This window comes from Petaurus breviceps, unplaced genomic scaffold, assembly GCF_028583685.1.
Source record: "Petaurus breviceps papuanus isolate PSGF00001 unplaced genomic scaffold, PetGlider_PUasm1.0 207, whole genome shotgun sequence".
In the NCBI taxonomy this organism is placed as follows: Eukaryota; Metazoa; Chordata; class Mammalia; order Diprotodontia; family Petauridae; genus Petaurus; species Petaurus breviceps.
In genome coordinates, this window is record NW_027185850.1 from 19,325,834 (window position 1) to 19,347,462 (window position 21,629).

Here is a 21,629-nt window from a genome sequence, read left to right on the forward strand (position 1 = left end):
TGTCTCTCTCTCTGTCTCTCTCTCTCTCCCTCTCTCTCTGTCTCTCTGTCTCTCTCTCTCTCCCTCTCTCTCTCTCTCTGTCTCTCTCTCTCTCTCTCTCTCTCTCTCTCTCTCTCTCTCTCTCTCTCTCTCTCTCTCTCTCTCTCTCTCTCTCTCTCTCTCTCTCTCTCTCTCTCTCTCTCTGTCTCTGTCTCTCTCTCTCTCTCCCTCTCTCTCTGTCTCTCTGTCTCTCTCTGTCTGTCTCTCTCTCTGTCTCTCTCTGTCTCTCTCTCTGTCTGTCTCTCTCTCTGTCTCTCTCTCTCTCCCTCTCTCTCTGTCTCTCTGTCTCTCTCTCTCTCCCTCTCTCTCTCTCTCTGTCTCTCTCTCCCTCTTTCTCTCTTTTTCTCTCTCCTTATCTATCTAATCTACATGCACATGTATCTATCTAGAAACATAATATGTAATATCTGTCTCTAGATATGTAATATCTATATCTACCTAGATATAGATATCTATATAGGTGGATGAATATGTATATATATATATGTATGTCTGCACGAATCTATAAATTGTTGCCTTAAAAACAAATTTTAGTAAAAATAAAAAAATGTGTATTTTAGAAAACATTTGCCATGATATAGACATAGTCTGATTCTAAATATGGTGTTTATGTTCAGTCAATTTCTGTCGATAGGAAGCATGTCCCTGGGAGCTTTTAAAAATGAATTCATTCATTCATTCAACAAACATTTATTGAATGCCCCAGGCTTTGCCCACATCATGCCAACAGAGTGCCTCCTGTGGTGGCCTCCATGCTGTTCCATTCTTTTTCAGAAGTTCAAGTTTTCTGAATGAAAGTAATAGTCCTATTTCTCTAATTAGAATTCCTGCCGAATCACCCATTGTGTAGTTCACTGCTTAGGGAGAGATCAATCAGCAGTACCACAGCCAGATGAAAAAGGCACAGCTGGTTATTGTCCTGTATGGAGGAGGAAATGATTCCTTCTCCCAGGTCAGCTGATGTAGTCACACATGATTGAGGTTTTAATGTGTTAACAAGGTTTTACACCTTGCAATTTCTTTATGAGATTCGAACACTCTCTAGTTGAGTCGAAGAGGGAACAGGATTAGCTGACCAAACAAATGAACCTCCCCCTGAGGTACTTTGAATAGCTAAACCCTGAGCAAATTTCATGTTTTAGAATGGGAAAGATTAGGACCTGGGAACTGCCTATGGAGGCAGACAAATGTTTCTCTTATCCTTCCTCCCCCCACATCTACTGAATCAGCAGGAAACAGTGACAGTCACCCAAACGAGAAAGCAACTTTTAAGGAACTTGTTTCCTGGCAGCAGAGAAGAGAGCTGGCTATAAACTCAAGACAGAGCTAACCCTTGCAATACAGTCAGACCTTGGAGAGAAGACTGTGGGAACTTAAATGAGCAACCCACTCAGCAGAGACACTGAAGCAAAGGGGAGCTTCATGAGAACTCCATGAAGGACCTGCAGTACTAGAAGTTGAAAATAGTCTTTAGCATAGTATCTTCTACATGTCTGCCTCATTACTACTGTACTCTCAATTTGAGCCTCATCTTCCTATGGAAACCATATATATTTGTGGGAAGGTGTGTCCCAAGTTGATGGGAATAATGTTTTGTAGCAATTGTCCTTAACGTTATCATTTTAGTAAATTCCTTTACTAAGATCTAATTGTTTCTACTGATTATTAGTGGAAAGTACACTGGTAGGGGCTTTGGAACTATTGCCTTGGCAATGGATATTCACAGGGTTACCCTTAGAACATGAGGTGGTTGTCTCCATAGAGACCTAAATATGAACTAAAGAGTAACCCAGAGGTGGTGCTACATTCTCACTTCCAAAAAAAAAAAAAAAAGACTCAACAAGTAGTACTAGCCATTTGCAGGAAAGGCATTTTCAGTACATGAAATCCTGAGCCCTTGTTGCTACCTAGCAACAAATCAATCAATCAACCCACCAATTAACAAAAATTTAAAACTAAGTACCTGATACATACCAGGTACTCTCCTGGGTGCTAGGGATAAAAAATAAAAGTGAAACAGCTCGGAGTAAAGATGGTGGAGTAGAAACAGGATTTCTGTGGGGCTCCAGCTCTCACCTCCTCCAATTCATATAAAAGGGGACTCTGAACAAACTTCGGAGCTACAAAAACCACAAAATGACGCCGAGAATCTAACCCACTGAGGACAGCCTGTCAGGCTGGCAGCAAGCAGCCAGCTCAGCGCTCTGGGAGCCAAGCCCAGCCCCACACAAGGCAGAGGTTTTAGCCCCAGGGCGGGCCTGACCAGTCGCAGGATGCAGGGACTCCAGATCACCAGCAGCTGTGGCGATACAGAATTATCAACACATAGATGCCAAGGACAAAGTGAGAGGTCAGTGCAGTGTGGACTTTGGAACCCAGTAGTTGGGAGTACTTCGGCTTTTGCCGCCGGGGCAAGAAGCCACGGAGGAGCCGGCCATACAACCTCAGCCACGTGGCAGCGTCAGCCCCTGTCCTGCAGACTGTACAGGGACAAAGTGACCAGTCTTATGGGCAATCTCTCTTGTTTTAACCTGCTTGATCTGGATTGCAGTCTAGGGTGGAGGTCCTGGGGTGTGTGACCAGCTTGCCAGAGCATGTGAAGGCTTTAGAGAGGGAACCCAACTAATACCTCCAGCAGCTGGGGTTTTCCAGCATTTGGAATGAAGCTCCCCTGTCTGGTGGCAGAGTCCTACTGTGGCAAAAAACCCAGGGGTCAAATGATTGAGTGGCGACTTGACCAGGCAAAGGAAGCAAAGCAAACAGAAGATTCCAACATTAGGCTCCTATTTTGGGGAAAAAAAGGAGCAAAGCATGGAACAGGAGGAAGACAGTGAAGTCAGAACTCCTGCATCAAAAGCTTCAAAGAAAAATACAAGCTGGTTACAAGCCATAGAGGACCTTAAGAAGCAGATAAGGGAAGTGGAGGAAAAATTGGGAAGAGAAATGAGAACTATGCAAGAAAATTGTGAAATCACAGTCAACAGCCTGACTGAGTAAAAAATACTTTAAAATAGACTAACTCAAATGGCAAAAGAGGTTCAAAAAGGCAATGAGGAGAAGAGTGCCTTAAAAGCTGAATTTGCCAGATTCGCAAAAGCTCACTGAGGAGAATCATTCCTTCAGAATTAGAGTGGAGCAAATGGAAGCTAGTGACTTTATGTGAAATCAAGATGCTGTTAAACAGATCCAAACAAATAAAAGAATAGAAGGCAATGTTAACTATCTCATGGGAAAAAACACTGACCTGGAAAATAGATCGAGGAGAGATAATTTTAAAAGTATTGGACTATCTGAAAGCCACAATCAAGAAAAGAACATAGAAATGATCCTTCAAGAAATTCTCAAGGAAAACTGCCTGATGTTTTAGAACCAGAGGGCAAAATAGAGGTTGAAAGAATCCATGGATCACCTCCTGAAAAAGATCTCAAAAAGAAAACTCCTAGGAATATTATAGCCACGTTCAAAAATTCCCAGATCAAGGAGAGAATATTACAAACAGCCAGGAAGAACCAATTTGAATATTGTGGAAACAGAATCAGGATAACACAGGATCTGGAAGCTTCTACACTGAGGGATTAAAGGGCTTGGAATATGACATTCCGGAGGTCAAAGGAACTGGGATTGAAACCAAGAATCACCTACCCAGCAAAACTGAGTATCATGTTTCAGGGGAAAATATGGTCATTCAGTGGAATAGAGGACTTTCAATCATTCTTGACGAAAAAAAAACAGAGTTGAATAGAAAATTTGACATTCAGATACAAGAAGCAAGAGAAGCATGAGAAGGTAAACAGGGAAAAGAAATCATAAGGAACATACCAAAGTTGAACTATTTACATTCCTACATGGAAAAACAATAATTGTAACTGATGAGAATTTTCTCAGTATGAAAATAGTTGAAGGGAATAGAATTATATATGTGTGTGTGTGTGTGTGTATGTCTGTCTATATATAAGGGTATATGGGCATATGAATGTGATATGTGAATGTGTGTATATATGTTTACAGGTATACATAGATAGAAGGCACAGGACCAATTTAACAGGAATGGATGATACTTAAAAGGTGAAATTAAGAGGTGAGAGAGGAATATAATGAGAGGAGATGGGGAGAGACAAAATGGGGTAAACTATCTCATATAAAAGAGGCAAGGGGAAATGGTTACAATGAAGGGGAAGAACAGGAAGGCAAAAACGCAAAACCTTATTCTCATTGAATGCATACACACTAAATAGGGTATCTCATCCTACAGGAGAGTAGAGGTGGAAGGGGATAAGAGGGGTATGATGGAATGGAGGGCAGGTGGGGGGGGGCGAGGGAAGTTGGAAGCATCCACTTTTGAAAAGGGATAGGATCAAAGTAGAGAAGAGAACAAGTTGGAGGTGAGATAGGAGGGAGGGAAATATTGTCAGTCTTTTACAATATATCTACCATGGTATTTTTTGCATAGCTACACATGTACAACCTATACTGAATCGCTTATCTTCCCAGTAAGGGTGGGTGGCAAGGGATGAAGGGAATGAATCTGGAATTCAACGTTTTAAAATAAAATGTATATGTATATATACTATTATTAATACTATTTTACATGTAATTGGGAAATAAGATATACAGACACTGGGCCATAGAGATCCACCATGCCTTATGGAAAAGTCAAACGGGGTATGGGACATGATATGGGAGAGAGCAGATTGGAGGTGGGGATATCCTGTAGGACTGCTATTTTGGGGCAGTGAGTAGGAGAAAAAAAGGGGAAAAAATTGTAACTCAAAATCTGGCAAAAATGAATGACGTAAAACAGAAGTTAATAAAGCATTTGGGGAAAAAAAGTGAAACAGCTCCTGGCCTCAGAAAGCTTATATTCTATATGCTCCTCCACTCTCATTCCCTACATATTCAGATCTTGTTTTCTCTTCTTTTCCCCAACATACTTTCCCATCCCCAACTCTTCAAGCAGATTCCTAGCTTCCAGCTTCACTGAGAAGACTGAGACTATCTGACATTAGCTTCCCCAGGTTCCCTACTCCATTCCTCATAACTTCTCATTATCATCACCCAATCTCTCTTCCCTCTATTCACAAAATATGTATACCTACTATTCACTCAGGATCATTTCATTCCCTATGCCTATTATCCCATTCTACTTTGCTTTCCTAGGATCCTCCTCCAGCAGTCAACCATTCTTTTATGCATTTTAACACCTCTTTCTATCACTACTGATTCCTCCCCATATTCCTTCAGGACTCCTCTTCTTCAATAAATTTTGTATTTATCATCGATTACCTTCCTTTCTAGTCTCATTTGTAAGGTTACCATCTATGTCCCTCTGTCTTTTCAAAGATCCACTACAGGGGTCTGTTCTGAGACCTCTGAGTTCATCAGCTCCCATGTGTTCAATTATCATCTTTATGGACATAACACTTTTTTAAAGAGTATTTTATTTTTTCCAAATACATAAAAACAATTTTAGCATTCTTTTTTTATAGAATTTTGAGTTTCAAATTTACTCTTTCCCTTCCTCCCCTCCCCTCTCCTTAAGATTATAAACAATTTGATATAGCTTATATGTTAGGTACATAACTCTTAAATCTGCATATCCAAACTTTTATCTCTCCTGAACTCCAGTTCCATATCTCTAGCATTCTGTTGGCTATCTCCACCTGTACCATATGCGTCTCAAACTCTACATGTCCAAAATGATCCTAACCCCAGCCTTGCTCCTCCTCCTCACATCTTGGCTTGTGGTAAAGACACCACCATTCTTCCAGTCACCCATGTGCGACTTTTGTCATCCTCACCCCCTCGCTTTCTCCTACTCTTCATTCCTCATCACTCCATCAATCTCGTCCATTTCCAGCTCCTTCTCTCTGCTCCCACAACCACCACCATAGTACAGACTTCCATCCCCTCTCACCTTTTGCAATAGCCTCCTGGTTAGTTTGTCTCCATCCACTCTCTTTCCTCTCCAATTCATCTTCTATCTAGCTGTCAAACTGACATTCCTTAAGTATTAGCATGGCCCTATCATTTCTCTTGGACAGATGGGTGGCAGAGTGGATAGAGCACTGGGCCTAGAGTCAAGAACACTCTTCTTCCTGAGCTCCAGTCTAGCCTCAGACACTTACTAGCTGTGTGACCCTGGGCAAATCACTTAACCCTATCTGCCTCAGTTTCCTCATCTATAAAATAAACTGGAGAAGGAAATGGCAAACCACTCCAGGATCTTTTCCAAGAAAACCCCAAATGGGGTCATGAAGAGTCATCCATAATTGAAACAACTAAACAACAACAATAATATCACTTTTCTTATCAAGAAAACTTCATTGGATCTCTATTGCCTCTAGGATAAAATAAAAACCATGTTTAATATTTGAGGATTTTAAATTTTTTCTCCACTCTGAGGTACCACATTACATCTCTCTGATTGGCTAACATGACAAAGAAGGAAAATTATAATTGCTGGAGAAAACATGGGAAAATTGGAACATTAATGCATTGTTGGTGGAGTTGTGAGCTGATGCAACCATTCTGGAGATCAATATGGAACTATGCTCAAAGGGCTATAAAAATATGCATGTCCTTTCACCTGTAATACCACTTTTAGGTCTATATGCCAAAGAGATCATACAAATGGGAAAAGAACCCATGTGTACAAAAATAATTACAGCAGCTCTTTTTTTGTTGTGGAAAAGAAATTTAGGAAATACCCATCAGGTGGAAAATGGATGAACAAGTTGTATTATATGAATTTAATGCAATACTATTGTACTATAACAAATGAGGAGCAGGCAGACTTCAGAAAAACCTCGAAAGACTTATACGAACTGATGCTGAGTAAAGTGAGCAGAACCAGAAGAACATTGTACACAGTAACAACCACATTTTGCGATGACTAACTTTGATAGACTTATCTCTTCTTAGCAATGCAAAGATCTAAGACAACTCCAAAGTACTCATGATGGAAAATGCTATCCATATCCAGAAAAAGAACTATGGTGTCTGAACACAAATCAAAGCATATGATTTACTTTTTGTTTGTTTGTTTGTTTATTCTTTCTTGTGGTTTCTCCTATAGGTTTTAATTCTTCTTTACGCCCTGAGTAATGTGAAAATAGGTTTAACATGAATGCATATGTAGAGCCCATCACAAATTGCATGCCATCTTAGGATGGGGGGAGGGGAAAGATGGGGGTGAATTTGGAACTCAAAATCTTATGGAAGTGAATGTTGAAAACTAAAAATTAATTAATTAAAAATATTTTGAAAAACTAAAATAAAATTTGTCTCCAACATTTTTTTTTCCAATCAGAATGCATACCAATCCTCTTCATGACTTCTACATTGCAGTCAAATTGACTTACTTACTGTTCTCCATAGGTAATATTCTATCTGCCATGTCTTTGCCTTAATTCAAACTGTGCCTACACCTAGAATAATTTTCTTCCTCACCTCCACCTCTTGGAATCCTAGTATCCTTTAAACCTCTGTTCAAGGACCAGTCCTAATGAAGCCTTTCCTGATTTTTCCAATTGTTAGTACGCATCCCCCCACCCCACCTCAATTCCTACCACTTGTGTATTTTTATACACATCCTGTATTTTCTTAGTGTTGAATCTCCCCAGGTAGAATATAGGTTCCTTGAGGATATGGACCATTTAACTTTCATCTTCCCATCCCTAGTCAAGCACAATGTGTGGCACATAGTAGGTGCTTAATCAATGGCTTTTGATGAGTGACTCATAGTTTTTTTTCTTACTTTGGTTTACTCTGTAGGTACCCAGAGGCAGCTAGATTGTATTGTGCAGAGAAGGCTAAGCTTGAAGTCAAGGAGATCTCAGTTCAAATTGGGACCCAGATACTTACTAGCTATGTGATCCAGGAAAAGTCCCTTAATGAACATCTACCTCAATTCCCTCAACTGTAAAATAAGTATAATAATAGCACCCAACTGTTATGGTTTTTATCAGAGTGAAATGAGATCACATTTGTAAAAATCTCTTTGCATAGGGCTTGGAAGGGCTTTGTCCTCTTCCTTCCTTCTTAAAAAAAAAAACTAAGCAGTTATCTGATCTTTGTTATTCATCCTTCAATTTCAAAGAGGACCAATGACATAATGGGGTGATGTGTTAACTTGGATTTAAGTGAGGCAGAATTGCATAAAGTTATCAGCCTCACTCTTCCAGAGTCATTGAACTCTGAGGCAGGACAAAAGTAAAAAAAAAACTGGCAATGGCCTGGGACACAGTGGATGAACTTGGTGTCTTTGATGTCTGCCCAAGCACCAGAGCATCTGCTTCAGCCAACTCCATGGCTGTTGGAACAAATTGCACTCATCTGCCCCCTCCATGAGAGGAGGTATTCACATGCTTGGGGCAGAAATTCTCTAATTCATTCACGGTATGTCAGTTACCATCAATCTAGTTCAATTCACCTGCTAAGGTAGTGTTACTGGCATGTAGCCACTGTGGAAGGTATGAGGTGTTCAGGGAGGATAGAACCCCTGGGTGAGGCTTGCCAATACCTCTTTAAAGCTGGCTATCCACCTTTGTTCTCAACCAATGCTCCCCTGTGGCTCCAAGAAGCTGTCGCATATCTGACCTATACATCTGTATCAGCTTCCTTTCATTATTGAGTATGCTGCATAGGGGATACTTGTTCATTTGAAGTTGAACTAGATGGACACAGAGGTTATTTCCAACTCTGAAATCAGATGATGTTGATTTATTTTTCAATGATCAGTCTCAGAATTAGCTGAAGCTGGAAATGAAAGCAAAGTATAACAGGAAATGTTTTTTTTAAGTCCATGTTGGAGGAGACAACCAAAGAAAAATCAAAGAACTAAGACTGTTGCTCAAGGTGGATGAGAAGATAATTGCTGGCTAGAGAGAAGACGGCAGAGCTGCTCAGTTTCTATTTTGCCTTGGTTTCCTATCACCAAGAAGAGTCATCTTTGGACTTTGGAAAGGATAAGGGAGGAAATGGCTAAAAGGAACTATACACTCAAGATAATTAAAAAGATAGAAGGAAAGCAATGTCAATGAATTCACCTGGGCAACATGAATAATGCATCTGCACAAGATGCACTCTATCCTTAAGTACTCGAGGAATTGGTGGATGTGATTGCTGAATCTTTGTCAGGGATCTTGAGAAGATCATTGAGAATGGGAGAGTCACTACAAGGGTGGGAATCTTTTTCTGTTTTTGAAAAAAGGATTTAGAACCAAAAGGGACCGAGAAAGAGATTGTACTCTATAACCTACAGATCAGTAAGCTTTACTCCTCTTACTGGCAAAATTCTAACATATGTAACACTGGTGATTGTGTGTAAATAAATGCTGTGGAAGGTGTAATTGGGTGGCTTTCATCACTGCCTTCTCCTCCCTACCCAATTTGTCTCTGGAGATTTAATCAGTCACAATATGATGTCCTTTCAGGTGTAGGTTATCTACTCTTCTCTTGCTGTATGTCATTTATATGAAACAAAGAGAACAATTACAGTAGCTCAGAGCCCCCAGGAAGGTTCCCAGCATTTAGAGAGAGATTTGGCTGACTGCCATAATTAAAATTTATGTTTTATCTCTAGCTAAACCCTGTCTTTTTATGGTTGAAGTAAAATTCAGATAACCAGAAACATTTATGAAAATAAGTAAGTGGAATATGTTTCTGGACAAACACCGAGAAGGGAAGTTGGGAAAAAGGCAGACTTTTTTTGGAACTCCCCTCAGTCCTTGAAAAACTGGGTACAACTGGTGGTGTCAGACTGTATCTTCTGCTCTGAAGCTTCTTGGGGGCCTATGGCCTTCCTTCATCTCCCCTTTCTCTGCTGCAGTTCAACCCTTCTTTTCCTCCTTTATTTGTCACCCTGTGCCGTGGATTCTTTTGAGCTCAATTCACTGAGCCCCTGGTGGGGCTGGAGAGGTTGATCCCATTGCTGCTGCTGCTGCTAAGTTACTCAAGTCTCCCTCCTGCCTTTTAACCTGTATCTCAAACTGTGTGTATGTAAGTGTGTGGATGTGTGTATATGTGTATGTGAGTGTGTGTATGTGTGTATGTGAGTGTGTGTATATGAGTGTGTGTATGTGTATGTGAGTGTGTGTATGTGAGTGTGTGTGTATGTGTGTATATGTATGTGAGTGTGTGTATGTGAGTGTGTGTATGTGTATGTGAGTGTGTGTATATGTGTGTGTGTTTGTCTTTAAGAAATTAAGGGTGTGAGTCCATTTTGTCTTCTAGCTCAAAGATGGTAATCATCTGAAGTAACTCTCAAGTCTGAGAGAGGAATACTTGTCCCTCTGAACTACAAATCCCAAGAAGCCATTCAGGTCTCACACCCCAGTTTGTGTGTGTATAACTAACTATATGAGTGTATATGTATGTATATATGTGTGTATATATATATGTGTGTGTGTGTGTGTCTATATACACATATATGCATATATATCAATACACATGAGTGGGGGAGGCGGGCGTGTTATGAGAATCTATGATCCAGTGATATTGCCTTCCTGGTCATTTCCCACACAAGATACTCTGGGTATTTTCCCTGGGTGTCCCCCATGCCTAAAGTTCTGTCCCTCCTCACCTCCTTCTCCTTCCTCTTAATGCTAGCACTTTCTTTTAAAGTATTTTCCCCCATCTAACATGATCTCCAACATATCCTATATGCCTCTTGTTTGTACATAATTATTTACATGTTGTCTTCCCCATTAGAAGGAAAGCAAGGATTGTTGGTTTTTTTTTTAATTTCCTTCCTTTCTACGCATTGCCAGCACTCAATACAATGCTTGGCAAATGGCAGGTATTAAAATGTATGTTGATTTGACTTAAAGGAATAGTTACTGAGTAATTTAAAGAAGTGATAATCACTGAGAGAAAGCACAACTCCCTTGAGAATAGATAAGTCTTGATTCTTTTTATGGCCATATTTTGAAACTGGTAGATAAGATGAATGCTTCATATATTGTCTCACTAGATTCTAAAAAAAAATTGAAAGTATCTCACACTATTTTTGTGAAAAATATGGGGAGATGGTCACTGCACCAGTGATTTTTAATGTAAGGAATTTGACCTGACCCCTTAGTAATTGTAATAAAGTAATATAGTAATAAAGGGATATGTGATCAACCAATCAGTACATGCAAACAAGGATTGCATCTGATTGTCCCCAGTTGCTGGGCATATCTTCAACATACGTTCACCTATGTTTATTTCCCAACACTCTTCTCTGTTTCCCCTTTTCTCTAATATATAAACACATAACATGATTGGGTGTTAGCTCCTCAGAAAAGTTATAAACAAATCTAACTCTTACCCATTAAATTACACAGGTGGCTTTGGAGACTTCCACTTAGGCTGCACCCCTTCCCACCATCTTGTGACTGGATTATGTGCTTCTTTGAGGGCATGCTCTGCATTTGCATTTAGTGGCCAGTGTGACTAATGGTCACTTTCTTCTTCCCTTTTCATTTTAGGTATGACCGAGTCATATAGCGTGAGTGAACATAAATGATTTGGGATCTGGATCACAGATTCTATTACATTATCTTCTCCTTCCACCAATCCACTTATTTTCAAAATTGACCAGCTGTTGTTGAAGACATGATCATGTCACTAGTCACCCAAGTCTTAACAATCTCTGTGGCATCTTTGGCTCCTCATTTTCCCTTTACCCCACATCGATATATCCCGTCAGTGATCACTGCTTGTTCCTAGCCAACATCTATCCCATCTGTCTCTTGCTCTCCACTCACTCAGTTACCCTCATTGAAGACAGCACCATCACTCACTTGGACTCTTGCAATAACTTCCTAAGTGACCTGAATTGAAGTCTTTCCTTATTCAAGTCTAGACTCCCCTTAGCTGCCAATGGGATTTTTCTAAGTATAGGTCAGACCATGTCATTTCCTTACTTAGTAAATTCCAGTGACTATCTAATGATGCTAGGATCAAAGAGTATTTCGTCTTTATTGTATCCTTTTTAATATTTCTTTTTGAATAAGTTTGATAATGCAGATACCTTTCAGTATTATATTATGTGCGACCAATTTGGAAATAAGCAAATATACACATATCAGAACCATTCCTTTGTCCACATTTTTTCAAATACCAGGGATGTCTGAACAAAGAATATTTAGAGACTGCTGGCCTAGGGAATACTATAATTAGGTGGATCAGAACTGATTAAGCAGTTGGACCCAAAGGTAGTCATTTTTTTATGTGGATCTAGGAGGGCTCCTCTCCAGGAATGTATTTAGTTCTTTGTGCTATTTAGTATCTACAAGTAACTTGAATTAAAGATACAGATGGCACACTGCATCCATTCTACAAGTCATGCAGAACCAGGAGTCACAGTTCACTTAATGAATGACAACATCCAAAAGAGAACTCAACAGGCTAGAACTTCAGGCTAAATCTAATGAAAAGACATTTAGGAGGGATCAATGTTAAGTCATAAACTCGGGTTCAAAAAAATCAATTTCACTAGTCCAAAATGGTAGGCCAAGGCTAGAAAAGAGATATGGTCTAAAACATTTAAGGAGTTTTAGTGGACTGAAGGTTCAATATGTGTCAACAATATGATATGGCAGTGACAAAAGCTGATTCTGTTTTGGGTCGAATTAACAGATGTCCAGGACTAATTTGAATCACACCCAGTGAAGGGAAATTCTTTATATCACCAAACAACCCATTCCACTTTGTGGTAGCCCAATCCTTCTTACCCAACATAGTCCTTTAGAAACTTGAAGACAGCTGCCATGTCTCCCTACTCCCCAAGCCTACTCTTTTGGCTGAATATCCTGTGCTTCTTAATTGACCTTCATATGCCATGATCTCCAGGCCCTTGGGCATACTTACGTCCCTCTTCTGACCAGTCTAGAGGTAAGTTATTTTGTTCATGAAATATGGCACGCCAAATCCAAGCATGATTCAACAAATATGGACTGAGAAGGGCAGGGGCAGGGGAATTATCACCTTGGTCCTAAAAAGGTGTTATTACTTCACTAACATGAGCCTAGATTGTGTTTTTGGTAAAATAGAGATTTTATAACTTAGAGAAATTATAAAAAAGATAATTTCAAAACAGAGATATTAACACCTGTTCTACCTGCTTCACAAGTCTTCTAAAAACAAGCTTTCTGTAAATATTAGAATATACTATAAATCTAAAGGACTATTCACATTAAACATTTTCCCAATTCAGACTTATGTTAGGCTATGAGGAATTCATGGAATGGGGATCTGACCCCCAAAACTTCCATGGCTAATTCCAGATGGTACATGAATTGGGATGGAGTTTTTTAAGTTGACATTTTCTTCACTAATGAATGTAAGCAATAGGCCATTATTCTGAGCACATTCCATCAGGTTCACCAGACTGACAAAGGTCTCCAGGACACAAAAAGGGTGAAGAATCCCTGATGTGAAACAAGTGTGGAGGACACAAGACAACATGTCAACATACTTGTCTGTGCTCTTTTTGGCCCCAGAGAGAGGAACCAGGAGCAATGCATTGAAAGTTGTAAAGACTAACAGGTTGTCAGGGAAAATTTCTTGCTAATAAGAACTGCTCAAATGGTGGTAAGTTCTCCTTCCTCAAAACTCTTCAATCAAAGGCTGAACAGCCATTCCTTAGGTGTGCTCAAGAGGAAATTTAGGCAGCTAGGTGGCACAGTGGCACAGTGACACAGTCAAGAGTGCAGTGCCAGGACTGGAGTCAAGGAAGACAGATCTCTGTGAGTTCAAATCTGGCCTTGGACACTTACTAGCTGTGTGATCCTGAGCACATCACATAACCCTGTTTGCCTCAGTTTCCTCATCTGTAAAATGAAGTGAAGAAGAAAATGGCAAACCATTCCAGTATCTTTACCAAGAAAGCTCCAAATGGGGACATCAAGTGTGGGAAACAACTGATAAAGGACTGAAAAAGAGGGGATTTATTTCACATATGCTTTGGACTAGATAAACCCTCAGGTCATCCCCAACTCTCAGATTCCATAATTCCGTAATTCATTAGTCAACTAATAAGCCATATAAGATGATAACCACATGAACATCATGATCTTACCCAAAGAATCCCAAAGAAAGAGAAGAGAATTATGGGTAACTTTAATTTTAAAAAATGTTTTTGGAGCCATTTAGAGTCATTGCAATCACAGGATTGGAGAGTCATAAGGAATGTTGGGTGTCTCCTAGAATAGGCATTACTTATTACTTCAATCTATAACTCTGAGAGGGGAGGCTTGGTCAGGATCTGGTATACTCTAGTCTGACATAATAGTCAGGGAAAGTGTGAAAATCACAGAGAGCACCTGTTATGCCATACTGGATGGAACTTTGGACTGGAAGTCAAGAGTCCTCAGTCTGACTCTTGGCAGCCACCAATTCCCTGGGTGACTTTTAACGAAGTATTTTATATTTCTTGTCCTTAATTTCTTCCTTTGGAAAATGATAGAGTTTACAAAGATAATACCTTTCACAGCCCTTTCGGTTCTGACATTCAAGGTTCTAAAATCCCTCCCAGAACTAAAATTCTTGGTTCTGAGGTGCCTTCCAGACCTGACCAATTTCCTGTTCTAAGGTTCCTTCCAACTCTGACACATTCTCTGCTTTCATTATCATATGATTTCTATGACAGTTAAGGTAGAGGCTTCCCCAATGCTCCTCTACTGATAAAACCTTAAGAGTGAGGAAAAACTCACCCCTTAGTACAAGATTCCTTGCTGATTCCCGTAGATAAAAAAAAATGAAGGCTGTCATTCAAAACACTGAGGACGTGATCTGCTGTCACTGAAGTTTACAGATGCCTTCACATGAATCAAGACCCTTCCCTTGACTTCTGTTCTGCACTTTCCCTCTTTATTTTAGGGGGAGTGCTTTTTCTAAAAGATTCATTCAAAGAAAACAGCCTCTCATGCATCCTCGGGGACAAAACCACGGAGGATCTGATGCAGGCCCAAGGACAAAACATTTCCCCAGAACCAAGGGATGCTTTTTGCTTTCAATCTTTCTATGCTTATGCCCAGCCTTTGAGGAATAAAAGGGGGAGCCAGGTCTGGAAGTGGGGGCAGCAGCAAATCAAGCTGGGGGAGTCAGGAAAGTAATGCACAAGGACATTGAAAGAATCCAGTTTTCCCACAGAAGGTTTTGGGAAAGGTCATTGAATGTAGCAAACATTATTAAAGCCTGTCAGATATGGAGGAGGGGGCAGGGAATTGGTCCATTTTTCCAGAAAAAAAGAGGGAGAAAGAGACAGAGAGGGACACAGAGATACAGAGACACAGAGACAGAGGAGAGGCAGAAAGAGAATCATAGGAGAGGGAAGAAAGAGATAAACAGAAGAGAAGAGGGACGGGGAGAAGAGAGACAGTGAGAGACACAGTGAAAGAAAGAGTAAGAGAAAGACATAAATGAAGACAGAGAGACATAGAATATAATGGGGAATAGAACAAGCTAGATGGAGAAAAATGGAGAAACAGGAGGCATAGAAGGGAGGAGAGTCAAAGACACAGAGTCATAGAGTTAGAGGGGAAAGAGAAAGAGAGACAGGAAGGAGAAAACAGACAGATACAGAGAGCCTTAAAAAGATGGAAGGAAGGAAGGGAGGGAAGGAGGGAGGAAAGAAGGGATGGAGGAATGGAGGGAGGGAAGGAAGGGAAGAAAGATAGAACAAAGGAAGGAAGGAAATGGAGAGAGATCCAGGAAGAAGAGGAAGGACAGAGACATAAAAAATTAGTCATAATAGGAGGAGAATGAGACAGAGTCATTGAAAGAGGGGAGAGACAGAGATGATGAGACCAACAAGGAAAAGAGAAGCAGATGGAGTGGGAAAGGAGAAAGGGAAGGAGGGACAGAGGAGCCTGCTGAAACTCTATTTATCAAAGGGAAGAAGGTGGATGTGTTTTGTTCTTTGCAGGTTAATATGCAAATGCCATTCTGATTTATTAACGGTCTCAAGCAGATGAGGTGATGATTAGCACATTTCCATATTTATAGGAAAGCAGCACGAAATTTCCGGATTTATAGAAAATCAGCTCTTCCCAAACAGCAAATTGGCCCATTATCGACACAGGGTTTTCTATTAACATAGGACTGAGGTAATTATCCCAGGGACAATTTGTTATTTAGCTCCTTTTAAATATTAACCAAATTGGAGGCCCGTTGGTTCTGCTGTGCCTCACTGTGCATAGCCGAGGCAAAATCTCTGAGAAGAGAAAGAGCTCTTCCTCTGGTCCCAGGCCCAGGGCCTCCCCTAGTGATTCTGCAGCAGCCCTCAGGGGGCCTGAGAGCCCTATCATTGGACTGGTTGCACCTTTTGGACCAGTCTAGTGTTCACTGAACCCTGCATGAATTACAGGATTCTAGATTAGAATCTCTCTCCATTTCCTTCTACATTCTCTGTCCTCAGAGTAAGAAAAAAAAAAAAAAAATAAATTATATATACATATCTCATACTTTGAGCCAGAGCCCTGGCTTTGAGTGTCAGCTCTAATCCTTCCTACCTCAGATAAGTCCCAGGGACCTCTCCTACAAAATTATAAAAATGGGCTCCCTTCCAGTTCTAAATTCTGTGGCGGGGGTTCAGATCTACCACTTACCATCTGTTTCATGAAGGGAGAGTAGAACACTAAGACTCTCCATACCTCTGAAAGTCAGTTGCCTCATCTGAAAAATGGGTGCAGTAAGACTTGCCCCCCCAGGACTGTCATGAGGAAAATGTCTTGTAACTTTTTGTGTGTTATTAAATTATGAGCTATTTTTAAAAGTAATAACAAAATGGGTCAACTCTTCATGACTCTAAGTGGCAAAGCAGGGGCCAATTGTATTGTTAGAAGGAGTTTCCCATATCAGAGAAATCACAGTCTGGATGTAAAAGCAAAATAGGGGCTAAAATACTTGACCCAACTACACTTGAAGGTATCCTGAAGACCAAATGAGGCATCATGAATGGGTGCATATGGACACTAGTGACAGGATCTCAAAGCATGGGACACACTACTGTGGGAGGGAGGGGGGCCCCCTCCCTGGCAGTTTTCTAGGGGAGATACTATGACCATGCATCAGAAATGTCACACTTGGGATTATTTATCCAGATATTTTCAAGTCTTACTACATGGGCTTCAAGATCCCTTTCACCCATGAGATTCTGTAATTTGGCAGAACATTCTTCACAGAGTTATGAAGTGGGAGTAAGGGAGATCCAACCTCTGATGTTGACTAGTTCTGTGACCCTAAGGAAGTCAAGATCTCTGAGAATGTGTGAATAGGGACTGAGGCCATGGTTTGCCTGATGTGAATGGGAAACAAAAACAAACCAAAAAACCTCCATCTACCAGGGCAACTTCCCTGAAGCTTATGGTATTGCTTAGCTCTCTGGAATGTGAATGACTTACCAGTGTCACACAGACAAGACTTGAACCCGGGTGTCCCAGGGTGATTTGCTATATAGTAAGCCACATCAAAAAATAGTGCCTCAATGATATACAATAGGGAGTGGCAGGCCTAGAGTCAGAAAGACCTGGGTTCAAATCTGACCTCAGACACTTCCTAGTTGTGTGACCCTGGGCAAGTCCCCTAACTCTGTTTGCCGCATGTTTCCTCATCTATCAAATGAGCTGGAGAAGGAAGTGGCAAACTACTCCAATATCTCTGCCAAGAAAATCCCAAATGGGGTCACAAAGAGTCGAACACAACTGAAACAACTGAATAACAACAACAACGACTGGGCTTGACCAGTCTCAAATGAGACAATATATTTCATGCACACCTTGAAGCTCTCTAAGCTCTCTCTATCTCTTTGATAGGGATTCTATCCCTCATAGAGCTCACCATCTAGGTGAGGCCCCAACATTAATAAGAGGTGATGCCTTAGAAATAAGAAAGACCAATGCTAAATGATTTGGTGCAGGAAAAGATCAGAGAAGACTATAGTCAACATGAGTCTTATAGTTAGAAGAGACTTCCAGTAAGAGGTGTGGCTGCATCTGGGGCCTAAAGGGTGGCGGGTGCGCCAAAATAATATCCAAATGGGTAAAGAATTTAGACATAAGTGGTGGCGGCATAAGTAAATTAAAATAGCATAAAATTTTACATGTCAGATTTGTGGATAAGGGAAGAGCTTATGACCAAACAAGAAAGAGAGATGATCATAAGAAGCAAAATAAATAATTTGTTTATATGAAATTAAAAAGGTTTTGTACAAACAAAGTCAATGCAGCCTAAATTAGAAGGAAACAAGGAACTGTGTTGGGGAGCAGGATTTTACAGCAATTTTCTCGGATAAAGGTTTCATTTTTCAAATATTTAGGGAACTGATCCAAATTTATATAAAAAAGAGTCATTCCTCAATTGATAAATGGACAAAGGATATGAACAGGCAGATTTCAGAAGAAGAAACCAAAGCTATCAACAGTCACATTAAAAAATGCTATAACTCACTATTGATTAGAGAAATGCAAATTGATACAATTCTGAGATATTATCAGGTTGGATAATATGACAGAAAAGAAAAATGACAAATGCTGGAGGGAATGTGGAAAAATAAATACACTGATGTACTGTTGGTGGACTGATAAGCTGCTTCCATCATTCTAGAGAACAATTTGGAGCTATACACAAAGGGCTATAAAAATATGTATAGCCTTTGATCCAAAAATATCAGTACTAGATATTTATCTCAAAGGGATCAAAGAAAAGGTAAAAGGATCCATATGCACAAAAATATTTATAGCAGTTCTTTTTCATAGTGGCATAGAACTGGAAATTGGGAGGGTGTCCATCAATTGAGAAGTTGCTGAACAAGTTGTGATTGTGATTGTGAATGTGAAAATGATTGCGATGGTATACTTTTATGCTGTGAGAAATGATGGAGGGGATAAGATAAACCTGGGAAGATTTCTATGAACTGATGCAAAGTGACGTGAGCAGAATGAGAGCATCATACACAATAACAGCAATACTGTACCATGATGAACTGTGAAAGACTTTAGCTATTCTGCTCAATACGATAATCCAAGGCAATTTCAAAGGAGTCATGATGAAAAACACTCTCCACCTCCAGAGGAAAAACTGACAAACTCTAAGTGCAGATTGCATACTTTTTTCACTTTATTTTCCTTGCCTTTTGGTTGGTTGGCAGCATGGCTAGTATGGAAATATGTTTCACATGACTTCACACGTATAATTACTTGCCTTCTCATTTGGAGGGTGAAGGTATGGAGACAGGGAGAGAATTTGAAACTCGTTGTTTTTAAATGTATGAATGAATAAATAGATTAATAATTGAAGAGATAAAAGAAAAAAAGATAATTGTATTTAGACGAACAAAGGAGAAATTCTAGGAATGGTTCAAAGGCATAGGGGCAGGAAACACAAAGGCTGACAAAATGAAAGAGGAAAGAGAATAGACTGCTTAGCCTCAGCATTGGTAACCCATGAGAGAGCAACTGAGATATAGATAGATAGAGAGATAGATAGATAAATAGATAGATAGATAGATAGATAGATAGATAGATAGATAGATAGATAGATAGATAGATAGATAGATAGATAGATGGATGGATGGATGGATGGATGGATGGATGGATGGATGGATGGATGGATGGATGGATGGATGGATGGATGGATAGATAGATGTATATATTATTATGTATATGTGTACATGTGTATACATTTGTGTGTATATGTATGTGTGTATGTATATCTTTTTACACACAATATAGTGCTATAGAGTATCAACCTCAAAGGCAGGAATATCTGGGTTCAAGTCTTGCTTATGACACATCTTGTCTGTGTGATCTTCGGTAAGTCATTTAACTTTTCAGTGATTTAAGCAAGTTCATAAATTTGAGATTCAGAGACGGTGCTGACATGCATTGATAGAGGGAAGTTCCTTTCCCAAGAGTTCCCTAAGCCAGTTGAATTACAGGGCTACTCCCTATTCCCACGTGGTAGGTATACTGGTAGTTGCTATAGATACAAGTATATTAATCAAATAATTACTACTCATAAGGAGTTGGCATTTTAATGGATAGAGAAAAGATTCCAGATACTGAATACAAAACCTAGAAAACAGATATGATGAGAATCAATGGAGGGGTGAGGGAATAAGTAAAACAAATAGTGAGTTGAGGGAGGATTCATTCATTCAACAAGAATTTATTATGCATGTACCAGGCACTGTGCTAGGGGCTGGGAAAAGAAAGACATAAATGAAAATGTCCCTTCCCTCAAAGAGATGATATTATGTTCAAGGTCAACAGTGTGGAAAAGATAAGGAAATAAATTGGAGAAGGAAGAAAACACTGTGTCCTAGGAGGATAGAGAACAGCTTATCATAAGAGGTGACAACTATGTTGAGCTTTGAAGGAAAACAGGGATTCCAAAAGCCTGAGATGAGGAGGGAGAGTGCGTGACAAATTCCAGAAAAGAGTTCATGAAAAGATATGGAGCTGAGAATCACAATATTTAAAGTTGGTTTGATTGGACCAGAGAATTCATTAAAGGGAGTAATAACAATAATCATGATTAACATTTTCATAGCACTTTAAGGTTTGCAAGGCTCCTTACAAATACTATGAAAACTTTGAAATCACACTGATTTTCAAGATACCCTCTATTATTTATAGAATCCTGACAACAACCCTAAGGTGCTGCTCAGTTGTTTTTCAGTCATGTTAGACTTTCCTTGGCCTCATTTGGGGTATTCTTGGCAGACACACTAGAATGGTTTGGCATGTCCTTATCCAGATCATTTTACAGATGAAGAAACTGAAGCAAACAGAGTTGAGTGACTTGCCGAGGGTCACACAGTTAGTGTCAATGTCAGATGTGAACTCAGATCTTCCTGATTCCCAGTCCCGTACTGTATCCACTGAGCCATCCAAGTAATGAGAAACATCTGGAAATGGAGGCTGTAGCCTGACTATGTACTGTAGCCTGACTTACTCATTTTTAAATTTATGCTGAGGACTTTTTAATTCATCCCCTAAAGATTCTTGAGCATGTCATTATCAAGCCTGTGCTTTAGAAAGACCCATTTTGACAATTTTATGAAAGATGGATCAGAAGGGAGAAGGCAGAAACAAGAAGAGTTAAGACTAGACCAAGGGGGAGGTGAGGATGAACTGAACTAGGGCCATTGTATGACTTGTGAGAAGGGGACAGATGGCTACTGTGTGGTGCCAAAATTAAGGCTGAATTTAAAAGTGAGTTTATAAAGAATATATCATACCCTCAGCTTCAATAGGTGTATTATACTAACACTCAATGGGTTTTCAAGTTGGAATGTTTCCCTTAGTTTCCATAATTAAAATCGAAAAATCCTACTATATTCCCATATAGAAGTAGTACTCTCTAGCCAATATGCCCTATACCCTGGGCTACTCACTTTTTTCTTTCATGACTTCCTTGTCGATGACTAAAATATATTCTGCGATGCCTCCCATGGCCCCAGAGGTGATGTAGTGGGTGCCATAGTCATTGATAAACCTGGCATATGTGCCATAATCATACTGGTCAGGGAGGTCAGTGATTGCCTGTAATATATCCTCATCCAGAACGATGGCATCTCTCCTCATCTTGAAGTGAGCCGT

General features: G+C 39.9%; 1 protein-coding gene across 1 annotated transcript in view; it reads right to left on the bottom strand.

The window, feature by feature from the left end:
• The window catches only part of LOC138164806 (complement component C8 alpha chain-like), a 105,845-nt gene that overhangs the window by 52,041 nt on the left and 32,175 nt on the right, over positions 1-21,629 (bottom strand). The window contains exon 8 of the mRNA XM_069092743.1: positions 21,425-21,629. This exon is cut by the window's right edge and continues 12 nt beyond it. Within this exon, the coding sequence (XP_068948844.1) occupies positions 21,425-21,629 (205 nt within the window). The remainder of the gene's footprint in view (positions 1-21,424) is intronic.